The sequence below is a fragment of the Globicephala melas genome, chromosome 9 (assembly GCF_963455315.2).
Source record: "Globicephala melas chromosome 9, mGloMel1.2, whole genome shotgun sequence".
Classification (NCBI taxonomy): domain Eukaryota; kingdom Metazoa; phylum Chordata; class Mammalia; order Artiodactyla; family Delphinidae; genus Globicephala; species Globicephala melas.
The window spans coordinates 10,677,624-10,689,983 of NC_083322.1; the positions used below are offsets into that span (position 1 = coordinate 10,677,624).

The 12,360-nt window shown below is 40.1% G+C and overlaps 1 protein-coding gene across 6 annotated transcripts in view; it reads left to right on the top strand.

Annotated features, from left to right (window-relative positions):
* Nucleotides 1-12,360, top strand: part of TPK1 (thiamin pyrophosphokinase 1) — a 361,659-nt gene that overhangs the window by 192,215 nt on the left and 157,084 nt on the right. For all 6 annotated transcript variants that reach the window (XM_060304968.1, XM_060304970.1, XM_060304971.1 and 3 more), the window contains one exon: nt 283-429. In XM_060304968.1, the coding sequence (XP_060160951.1) occupies nt 283-429 (147 nt within the window). The remainder of the gene's footprint in view (nt 1-282; nt 430-12,360) is intronic.

The following is a 12,360-nucleotide window of genomic DNA, read 5'->3' on the forward strand; positions in this document are numbered from 1 at the left end:
GAAGGGACATGGAACAGAGTTTTAAAGGACGAGTTGGCTAGTTTTCCAGGTGAATAGGCAGATGGGAAAACCTATTGAAACCTGACTGCCACTCACCAATCTTGTGAGTTAATTCCTTCATCTGAACAACACAAATGATGTCTGCCATTTCTTCATGGCTTATCTAATAAAATAGGGTACTGAAAGCTCTATGGAAGTGTTTGATGTTATTTAATTATTTTATTTATTTATTTTTTAAAAGTCCATAAATATGTGACTGCTGGTTTTCCTTTGCTTTCTTAGGTAGATATGATTGTGACCCTGGGAGGACTTGCTGGACGTTTTGACCAGATTATGGCGTCAGTGAGCACTTTGTTCCAAGCAACTCGAATCACTCCTTTGCCAATTATAATAATCCAAGAGGAGTCTCTCATCTACCTGCTCCAACCGGTAAGTGAGGATTAAATACAGTGTCAGCGCTTTGCTTCCACAAAACCTGTAACATTTTCGTACACAAGGAGAAAACATGTGCCCCATTTATGTATTTGAACTGTGAGTGAAGTTGAGGTGTTTGATTACTTGTGGCTAAATGGGAAACAGGTGGAGGAGAAGCCTCATTGTACTCAGAAAAACAAAACAGAACAAAAAAAAAGTTTTTAAATTAAATTGACACTAAGAATTAAATTTAGCATTTTTGCATTTTGAGCAGCTGAATGTGAGTGCCACTTGAGATTAATCTCAGCAGAGAAAGCACAAAGCTTGGCAAACATTACAAATGGAATTCTTGTATATTTTCAGTGTTGTCGTTATAATTGGAAACCGTATTTGATTTTGTTAAGCACTTAGTCTTGAGCTTTTACTGTTCATAAGTTGCTTGGTTGTTAATTTCACTCTCATGATGATGTCATTCATTTCCAATGATAAACATCAAGGAAATTTTCTATCAGTGTAGTGCTTAGAACAGAATTCTTATTATATAAACATGTTTTATGAGGTTGATGAGTGTATTTCAGTTTGAAAAATGATTGTTTGGCAACATTTTTTTTTTTTTTTTTTTTGCGGTACACGGGCCTCTCACTGTTGTGGCTTCTCCCGTTGCGGAGCACAGGCTCCGGACGCGCAGGCTCAGCGGCCATGGCTCACGGGCCCAGCCGCTCCGCGGCATGTGGGATCCTCCCAGACCGGGGCACGAACCCGTGTCCCCTGCATCTGCAGGCGGACTCTCAACCACCGTGCCACCAGGGAAGCCCATGTTTGGCAACATTTTTTAAAGACAGTGGACAGTTTTTTGTTTTTTTCTTTTTTGCCTGTCACTGTAATGTGCTGCTTACAGCTTTGCTTTCAGTCCCTCTGCTGTCCATCATCTGTAGCTTGCCATTACCTGAGAACTGTTGTTTGGTTAACATGGCATGCGTGCTCACCATCGTTCCGCCAGTTGTGCCATTTCTTCTGGCTCTTTGCCTTGCGTGGCTTTGTTGCTTTCTGGAATACTTCCTGTGAGGTGCGAAAACGAAGCTGAAGAATTCGGTTTTCAGACTCCATAGTGTCCATTTATTTGGTCAACAAAGAGTTACGGAGTGCCTGCTACCTACCTGTTGCACTGCTGGGCAATTGAAGATTAAACAGAAATAGTAACATGTGTTCTTTACTCTCTAGTATGTGTCTAGTGAAGAAGACATTTATAAAACACAGAATAAAGCAAGGTCAAAAGGTTAGTACAGAAAGATGATGAAAGATTATATAATCTGGTCATGGGTGTGTAAGGAAATGCTTCACAGAGGCACTCACATTTTATTTACTTAATTAATTCAACAAATTTTTTTTTTTTTTTTTTTTTTTTGGCTGCTGTACGGCTTGTGGGATCCTAGTTCCCTGAGCAGGGATTGAACCCCGGCCCTCGGCAGTGAAAGCCTGGAGTCCTAACTACTGGACCACCAGGGAATTCCCAACAAATATTTCTTGAGTACCTGCTATATGTCAGGTACTTTTCTAGGGATACAGCAGCAAGCAACAATGACAACAACAAAAAAAACCCTTCCTTTCATGGAACATAGATTGTGTTGAGCTTACATTTCAGCAGAATCTCGAAGGATGAGTGGATGTCTGCTATTGAAGATGATGGGAAAGTCATTCCAGTTAGAAGGAGCCACTAAAGAAAGATAGAGCTGAAGGGCATGTTATGGCATCTACAGGTAATTCTGAGCAGCCATATGGAAACTATTGAAAGATCAGACTCAGAAGACTACTTTGGATCCTACCTCTGAAGAACCTTGAACTCTACATACTACAGTGTGAACTTGTTTGCCATAAGCTATGGGAAGTCATTAGAAGATTTCAGTTAGCAGTCTGACATGCACAGATATGCTTCTTAGATTTCTCATTAGAAGTTTATTAAATACCTGTACTTTCCCAATAGGTTCTGAAGCGTGAAACTCTCTACCGTTGAGAAGCGTTGAGCTTTATTGTTTTATAATGATTTTATGATGCTGCGAATGCTAAAATAGTCAACTGCAACTTGTCTCTATGTAAATACTCTGGCTAAGAGATAACTAGACGGGTTACAATGGTTTTTGCAAAGTAAAATTGGAAGATTAACTGATAGCAAAAACCGCATCTAAAAATGACTTCTGCTCTTAAGATGTTTTCATTATCTGTGGTATTTTGTATCTTCTTTGAATAATTGTAGACTTCCTAAATGTATTCAGCTTGGGATTTCTTGGAATTCCTCCATCTATAGATTGCTGTCTGTCCTCAGTTTGGAAAACTCTCAACCATTATGTTTTCAAATATTGTCTCATCCCCCATTTTCTTTCTCCCTTCTTCTGCAACTCCAATTAAGCATATATGTGATCCTCTAATTGTATCATATATATCTCAGAACTTGTCTCTTGTATTTTCTGTCTTAATCTCTCTGGGCTACATTCTGAAGTTCCTCATTGCCTCTGCAATCCGCTTCACTCTTCTGCTTTAGCTGTTCTGTTTTGCTACTAAACTCATCCTTTCAGTAGCAAAGGCTATTCCTGCCATGATTCATCTCTCTTACAAGCTTTCCCTTTACTCACATTTTAAAAACTCTTAAAACATAATTGTCCTACTTCCTTTATAGTCTAGAAAAATTCTGATATCTGCAGTCTTTATAGGTCATCTATCTTTTATGTTCTCTTTTGCTTTTCTATTTTGTAACCTTGATTCATTCCGTATTTTGTGATTTTTAGCTATGACCTCATATTTCTGGGAACTTTACCTGTGGGAATTACTTACAGAAGGAGTTAAAAGTGAGTCCAAGGAGAATTTAGAGTGGACTTCCAACCCAGTTATTTATAGGCACTAATAACTTAGGACCTTTTGTTTGAGACTTTTTTGGACCATCTCGGTGGTATGTATTTTGAAGCTAATTCTGCTGGGAGTTTGACTTCCAATTACAGATGCCCAAGGAAGACTTGTTCCTCTTCTTAACCAAGGTTTGGCTGGACAGTTTTCCTAGCGTTCACGTGGGGGTATCCTTTGTATTCGTCTTTTCTCTGAGAATCTCCGCTGAAGTGGTGCAGTCTCCTTTTACGCTCCTACGTTGCTCAGGCTTGCTCTCCTAATGACCTTCCATACTTGGAGGCCTAAGCACCTGAAACTCAAGTTCATCTGATTTGGTAAAAATCAAATGCCTGTAAGGTGAAAGGTAGATTGGTGTTCTTTTTCAATCAAAACTTAGTTTTTGGCTTTTGAATATTCTTTGAAAAAAAGAAAAAGATGTTTGATGCATTTTGAAAGATTCCCTTTAATTTTTTTCTAGCTTTTTTTTTTTTATTGTTGTCGGTTGGCCAGGGTACTAATCTACCCTGTGTATGTTGCAGTGATAATTAACCCCCAAATCTCAGAGGCTTAACTGAGATTAAGCTTAAATTTTTTTCTCATTCATGGAAAATCTGGTGTGGTTTGGGCAGTATCCTCCATTTTATATCCAAGCCAATTGGGAACATGTTGAGTCAGCAGCGGAAAAAAGGTTACTGTAAAAAGTGGCACTGCATGTTTTTAAAGGCCAGGCCTGGCTGTGGCTTGTGTCACCTTTGGTGAACACAGTTACGCTGCCCCAGCTCAGTATGAGGTGGTCGAAGAGAGGAAGGCTGTGGGCCGGAAAGATGACTGAGCACAGACCATTGTCTCTGTCAAAGACAGAGATTATGTTCTGTAACATAATCATCTTTTTTTTTTTATTTATGATATGTCAGACTTTAATCATTGAAGGAGAATCCCCAGTTCCCCAAACATAGTAATCATGGTAAGTGTGCCTGCATACACCATGTCCTCTAGAATCTCTCTCTGGTCATTTTGATTTTGTCTTATTGAAACAACTAGAAAATTACCTTACCCTATCAAGTAAGAATTACATAGTGTGAGGCAGAAAGTTCACACAAGACCATACCCTCTCCATTGCATGAGAGGAGTAAGAATGTTTAGCACAGACTTTCCTCTGGGGGCTCAGTAGGGTTGGCTCTGCTCGTCTTTCCCAGGGGTCACATCCCAGGTCTCTGCTTCTCAGTCACTTTTAGTGAGAGAGTAGTTAGACAGCACCCAGAGCAACTGCAAAAGCCAAAAGGAGTATGTTTGAGGGCTTAAGATACGAACCAGTCTTACACACTCTACCATATTTTTAAGCAGTTCTAATTATACACTTACGAAATGTGATCAATTAAAAGCTGATTATTGCACAGAAGCAGCCTATATCCTAGAAATGGAACACGCAACGTTGGAGCTGAAATGACTCTGTAAGATGTATTTTCATTTATCTCTGTGTTATATGTGGCATATGTGGTAAAGTACGCATCTGTATTAGGTAGTGTGCATATTCAGGACGATGTCTACAGGATACTGTTCCTTGTTAACAGGGCTTATTGTGGTCACAATCAGGATGGACATGCCATAAACATAAATTGAAACCATTTTCAAATATTTTGGTGCTGGACTAAGGAAATCAATCTGGTTTGCTTCAGTGACAGATAAAGAATGCTTTCAAAATGTTTTAAATGTACTTCTTAATTGAAAGTCATCAAATAGCTATTCTTGAGAAAGGAGGTAATTGGGGGACTTGCACAAGAAGCATATCATTTGAGCTTCATAACAGTCCTGGGAGGCAAGCAGGACAGATCATAAGAATCACACAGCAGTATTTTGACTTAGCAGTTTTTCCACTGCACTACCTTTCCTTCTTCATGGGATTAATGGGCTGAGATGGAAATGACAAACTCTTAAAACAAGTCACAGTCTGCAGGCTGGTCATTATCCATAGTGTATGCATATGTATACACACACACACACACACACACACATGCACGCACGCACATAAATTCTCTACAATATTCTTTTCAAATAAGCTTGATCTTGGATGCCCCTTAAGGGTATATCCTACCTTGTGGCTTTACCCTGAAATTAAACAAAAATAACACTCTGCATTTTCCTCAACTATAAAAAAATCTACCTACAATAAGAATCTTCGTTATTTAAACAGATTAAATGAGATTGCCATCAAACTGCTAAAATATATCAAAAGTGATAGAATTCAATATAAATGTTAATTATGAGTATTACTTTTGAGGACAGCGTCTTCTAGAATTGGTTCTATAATTCCAGGTTGTGTGAAGTTGAAGATAATAGCAGGAGGTGTGAGATGTCTTATGGGACCTGTGTGTTTGGCTGATAAATGTTTTAGTGCTTGTATTTGCTCTATGACGGTGAAGTGGCTGGGATAGCACTGGACCATGGAACTAAAATGTGCTTCTCTTGATTTTTCTAAAAAAAGCCTCCCAACCCTCAACTCCTCTTAATGTTTCTGTAATGTTCTGTGTTTCTTTCTCTACATACGAGACTCTTGTGAGAGCGTGTTGTGTAAATAAACCCTCATCCTTCATTCATTAAGGGGACGTCAGTCATTTGGGACAGGCCTGTATGTCGAGAGCCATTCAGTTAAAGTTGGGTAGATTGTTGCAGACTAAAATCTTTCATCTAATTCTCTTTTCAGTCCACTTCCTATGACTCATTTTTGTTAATTACAAATAGCTGATTCAGTTTGTTATACAGCAGAAACTAACATGACACTGTAAAGCAATTGTACTCCAATAAACATGTTAAAAAAAAAAGGCAATAGTGTACTTCCAGGTCTATATAAATTTGGAAGACTGGAAGTTTTTAGCTGGTTGACTTTTTAGAAGATAATGTCTTTTCGATTGTATTTTGGCATATTTCACTTGCTGCGGGTCAGATGTCATTATGAGTGAAAACCTCAGTAGGTAGCGTTTACTTTGAAGGGATGTTCAAACTGCCATTTTAAAATAGCAAATTAAAAAAATAGAATGCCTAATAGCCCCTCCCCAAAGAGTCATCATCCCTCTTTTACCCCACAAAAATGTGTTCTTAATAAGACATCATGCCCTTTTATGAGCAGGAGATTTTATGAAAATGGTGAGAGACATTTTAGCCACGAAACCCCACTGATGTCAGTGACGGGTTAGGCTGTGTTCCCCATGAAGACAGCCAGGTGCTCAGAGCGTGTTTGTCGCATTTACTATGCAGGGTGTGAATGGCTCCAGATTTCACATACATACTTTCTCATTTTCTGGTCCTGTGCTTCTCAGGAGTCCAGAAACATTAGCTTCTGTACACTGAGCATAAATTATCTTTTATCTCCAAGTTTTATGGCAGTTGGTAATACAAGTTAATAGGATTTATGACCAAAAAATGAGCTGTCCGAGAGTTAATAAGGCATGTCTTTTGCGTTATCCCAAACCTCGTTCAGTGATTCCTGTTCAGGATTATAGCGTCTGATGTATAAGAGAATGCTGTTACAGAGCGACGCTGTCGGTTTTTATCTCAGTTGAACGAACTTCTACATACATTGTAAATATTTCTTCCTCATGATCTTAGCCATGTTTCCTACTGCTTGTTTTTTTCCTCTCACTAGATCAATCATTTACTGTATAAAGTCCTGACATTTTCTCCATTATACATTTGAAATGCTGGTAATGAATATGATAGAAAGCTGTTAATAGTCTGATAGAAAGAAGCTGAATATTCGTGATGTAAATTTGGTGTGCATGATGGTTTCTGCAGAGAACCAGGGGTTTGGATCTGTCTGTCCACACGTGCAGCACCATCTCATCAGTGATAACACCGGAGAAGTGATTCTCAGAGTGATTTAGAGTGCGGGGACTCTATAGGCAACACTGATAATCTTCTCACTGTTTATTATCCAATTATATAATTCCTTTCTTTGGATTATTATTTCATTCTCCCTCTGTATCTTCTCAATTTTTGTTGTTGCTTGGCATCTTAGAATCTTTTTTATAAATTATAAGTAGCATACAACCATTCAATATTGGTGTAAATAGTATAAAGTCTGAGAGATCATTTTATAGATGAGCAATTGCAGACACTTAAAGGTAAAGTGATTTTCCCAAGGTTATGCGCAGCATTTCCTTGAAAGAAAATTTCTGCTGAAAATGAAGTAGATTTCATGCAGCAATGCCTCAAAGAGGACCGCTAGGCATTTCATGTCTGTAAATGGCCTGCCACTCAGAGCCTTCTCAGTCTCTCTTTCCTCTTCCACAGGCAAATTGCTATCCCCCTTCCTTCCTTCCTCTGTCGTCACCCACCGAAGCTTCCTTCTCTGGGAAAGTCCTGCCACTAATGTCTAACCTAAACACTCTTTGAAGTGGCTCCTTGCTTTGCTTACTCTTTTTCTTCGGCTTGTCTGCTCTGTATGCCAGGGCAGCAGATTCTTCTCGACGAGCACTGCACACAGACACACATCTGCCCTAAGTACCCTCTTCCTTCCCTCGCTCCAGACCTTGCCCAGCTTTCTAGGGAAATGTTTCTATGCCCCTTCTCATCCCTCTTCTGTCCCCTTCCGGTGCTTTCCTCCTCCCTCCACTACATGCATTTAAAAATATAAAACAAAACGCTATCCTGTTGTAGAACAGTGTATTTGCCTTTCTTAGTAGTCAGACGTTAAATTTTAATGTCAGTACTACCACAAAAATCCAGAGCTCTACAGCTCTCATTAGTGTAAGCACCCCAGTGTCCCCTTTAGATCTCTATAGGAACTTTCCCTCTGTTGTTTTATCCATGTTTAAATGAAACTAACTTTCTTTAACTAAGAAGTGAAATCACACTTTCATGAAGGGTTTATTTGTAGAGTTTGTTTTCTGTTCTGCTGACTCCGTTTTTGTTGTTGTATAGTGTAGAATACTTCAGCAAAAAGCATTCTTTACGCACCAATTATGTGATAGACACAGTGGTGGGCAGTGCATGTGAAGAAGTAAAAGGCACTGCTTCTGTTCTACTACTTAGAGTTTAGTGGAAAAGATGGAAGAATAAATAGCAAAATTTACAGTCCTTATAAGGGAACACGGGGCACTATAAGGATGGCGTGGAAAAAACATTTAACCCAGATTGGGCACAGGGTTGGTGGTGAGAATGGGGACAGTCTCTGAGGGAGATCCTAGCTGATGGGCAGTTAGGCAAAGAAAGGAATAAAGACATTTAATATGAAAAGGCAAGGGGGCCTTAGAGAACTTGCCACCTTTGGGGGAATCTCCAAATTGCTGAATCCTGGGAGCCTCGGAGATGCAGCTAGAAGTGAGAAGGTTCTAGATCACGAGGGGCTTGTTTGCATTCTCAGGAAGATGGTCTTTATATGAAGGCCAAGTTCAGGTATTAAGTGTTTTTATCAGGGAATGACGTTAGATTAACATTTTAGATAGTTTGGTAGCAATGTGAAGGATAAATGGATGAGGGAAGAGATGGAAGCCATTCAACTACTTCAGAAATCCAAGAAGGGAATGGTGAGTAAGTAAACTTAAGTAAAGATGGGCATGAAGAAGAGATGATACAGTTCATTGGGATGTGCGTTCAAAAGTCTTTGCAGGAACACAGAGGAGGAATCAGTGCAGTGCCTAGGATTCGGCATTAGGCAACTGGGTGTTGTCTTTCTTTGAAATAAAGAATGTGAGAAGAACAGAACAAAATGGGAAGATAATCAGCTGAATTTGGGACATAAAGAGATTGGTCTGTTTTGGGAACTGAGTAGAATTGCCTAAAAGGGTTAAATATTCTGCCTAACCTGGCGGTGTACCTTGAGATTCATCAATATATACATGGTAATTAGAAACTTGGGACTGGACTCATCACCCTGGAAGGACGGTGTAGAGTGTACAGAGCCACGGCAGATGGTAGAACTCGAGGGGATACCTTAAAGGAGAAGAAACAGAACTAAAAGAGAGTGACGCTGAAACGAAGGTGATTTAGAGTTTCAAGAGGCAAGGGAGTGATCAACAAGGTATCAAGAATTAAAAAAAAAATGATATCATGAGTTTGGAAGCTAGGAAGGCTTGATAAGGTACAGTTTTTCATGGTAAAATATAGGTAGGAACCAGATTATTCTGAGTTGAGTATTAAATGGGAAGGGAGGTAGATGTATATTTCTCTTTATTATTGTTTGCCCTTTTTCATTGTTCCCTCATAAGCAGTGGAATTTTTTTTCTTTTCTGGACTAACCTGGGAACTAATGACGGCTTACAAAATTATTTTGGTGAGACCATTTTCCAAGTTAAAAACGAAACCAGAAGAGGAATGTTTGGGACTATGCCTTTCTTTCTTTTCCAGGATGACCAGAAGCGTAGCTGCCATGCTGCACCTTTTTAAGGTGGATGACACATTTATGGACACTAATTATATCACTAAATACCGGTGAAATATGTTGCAATGTGTTTTAAATCCATATTGTCTCCGAAAACAAGCAGAAGGACCACCCCCAGCTCTACAATCCTGACAGGCCCTTCTCTCTTTTCCGTGGGCACCCTGGGTCTGGGCATCAGCACAAAGCTTTGAGTCAGAGCTTTTCATCTGCCTCTTTCTGGTCTGTCATCTTTTCAGTGTTACATGACCTAGGGAAACTGACCTATCTCCTGTTTTCCAAGCTGACCTCAATCACTCCTTTCTCTGCCAAAAATATTTTTTTGTTGAAGTCACCCTCTTCTTTTAAAGCCCTACTCAAATTCTCTGTCTCCAGAATTTCCAAATAAACCTCTCTGAACTTCCCTCATCTGGATTATTTTCATCATTTTTTAAAATTCTTTTTCTCCTATGGGCCTCAAGCAGTTTATCCATAAAAGAAAATTCATTAGGGTATAACTTCTCTCATTTTCTAAACCTTAAAAACATAAGTCGCCTATTTTTAATCAAAGGTGAAATAATAACGATCATACTTCATCCAGTGCTAGTTCATCCAGTGGGAGCCAAATCCAGATAAATAGGAAGTTTTAGATGATCTCAATGTTCTGTTCCCATTATGAAGAGTGTTCATTGGTGCCTCCCCTTGTAGAATACAGGGTGCCTGGGCATCCCAGGTTGGGAGTCAGGAGCTCTGACTTCGTCTACTTATTTCCTCCTTAGCACGTGCTTTTTTCCTAGTTTGTTGGAAGCTCACGTGCGGAGGGGCGATAGCTTCTGTTAGTGGCTGCTGGTGTGCTAGTTCTCTTGAGCAGATACATGAGGAGGATGGTGGCAGGGTGGTAGGTTTTAGAGCAGCCTGGATACAATGAAGCTTCAAGGGTAAAGGCCGGAAATGATAACCCCGGTACCCGCCACTCACCCATGCAACATACAAGTTCTTCGACCTTAAAGAAGTCTTTCACTCAGGGAGATTTATAGAAAGGTGCCCATCAGCAAAACCCTATGGTGACCCCTCCGTGATTCCAAAGCAGCAAGGGAGGAAATATCAAATTCAGTCTCAATGGAAGCTGTTTAAAAACTTATTTGGACGTTGGCCTTTTCGTTTTCAACCATGAGTGACGGAGAATCGGGTTAGGAGTCTTGATGCAGTCCAAAAGAATGCTGTGCGCGGGTGAGACAATAGAAGCGATGGCATCAGCGTCTGTCACAGCCCTGTCATCGTAATTTTTCATAATCCAATTCTGGGTAAAGTCATGGAATATGGGATGCTGAGTGTCATCTTTCCCTGTATCGCCCCCCACAGTCCTCTGTGGCAAGGGCACAAGGACACTGTGTCACGTATACTTTGTTCAATTGAGCATTGCTTCAGCATCTTCCTTTGAAAACAAAGGGTTGCCAGTGCGGTATCAATGAACTGTGAAGCGATTTGAGCATTACCGGCAGGGAAATGAAATGAGCTTCTGGGAAGAAGATTGGCGCCGGTGAAAGCCTCTATATAAAGAGCTTCATACGGCCCCAGCTGGGTTGTATGACTTCTCATCCGATTAAGATTTCTTTTTTTCCCTGAATTGGGGAGCATTTTGATCTTATTTGTTCCAATGCAGTCAAAACTGAAAGTGAAGAAAAAGTGGAATACTTATCCAAATAAAGTTAAGCTAGGAGGACTGGGGTTCGAGGGTACTTCTTCAAACTATACATTCACGCTGGATATTTTGAAGCTCTTCCAAGGAATGGCGTGAGGTACCTCACCCTCATACATACACACACATATGTACAACACATGTAATATACATGTGCATACACCTCCCCCCACCCCAAGAATCTTACCTCTTCCAAGCCCAATCTCACCGAGAGGGAGGATTTTTTTTCCGAAAACCACTATCCTATATAGCTGTCTTTTAAAAGCTACCCTTAGTCCTTCATAACTTTGTCATGATCAGAATTAGGATATTTGACTTGGATGGGTATGAAATAGTTTAACAGTAACATTTATAAAAATACATCAGAGTCAGGGACCAAGTTAGCAAAGCAGAGTATAACCAAGATGATCAATAGACGGAGAGAGAGAGCGAAAGAGAGAGTTAAACTTTGACGGAGAATAGAACACTAACGATGCCCCAGTTTCCTGTGGCCTTCTGAAGTGGACTGAGACACTGCTGATAGATGGCAAGTAGATAGGATGTTCTAAATGTCGGAGACATACTGAGTATTAATCTACCATTGAAGTCTCTTGAGAGCCATGCATGAGTTGTAAAAAAAAAAAAAAAAAAAAAAACCTTTGTACCGGAAAGCCTGGAAAATTACCAGAAATATTTTTGGAGTGATACAGCACTTTGAGAGTTTGTGAAATACGTTCATCATCGTCTCACTTGATTTTCAGCAGCCCTGTTAAGCCTGCAGACAGGTACATTGTTCCTGTTTTTCAGATGAGGAAACTATGCGTAGAACAATGTTGTGAGTGCGTGGAAAATCCATGAACAGTCTAGGGATTTTTCTGAAACCTAGTCCTGTACCCTTTGCTTTGTAGCTGCCGTCTGTCTGTTAGAATCCCCGCTTCCCTCTCTGAATGGCGTCGCACCTTATGGAGGCTGCAAAAGCAGGAAGGAGAAGCAACCAGTTTCAATTATCTTCCACGCCCTGAGGGTGGTGCATTTAGGAGCT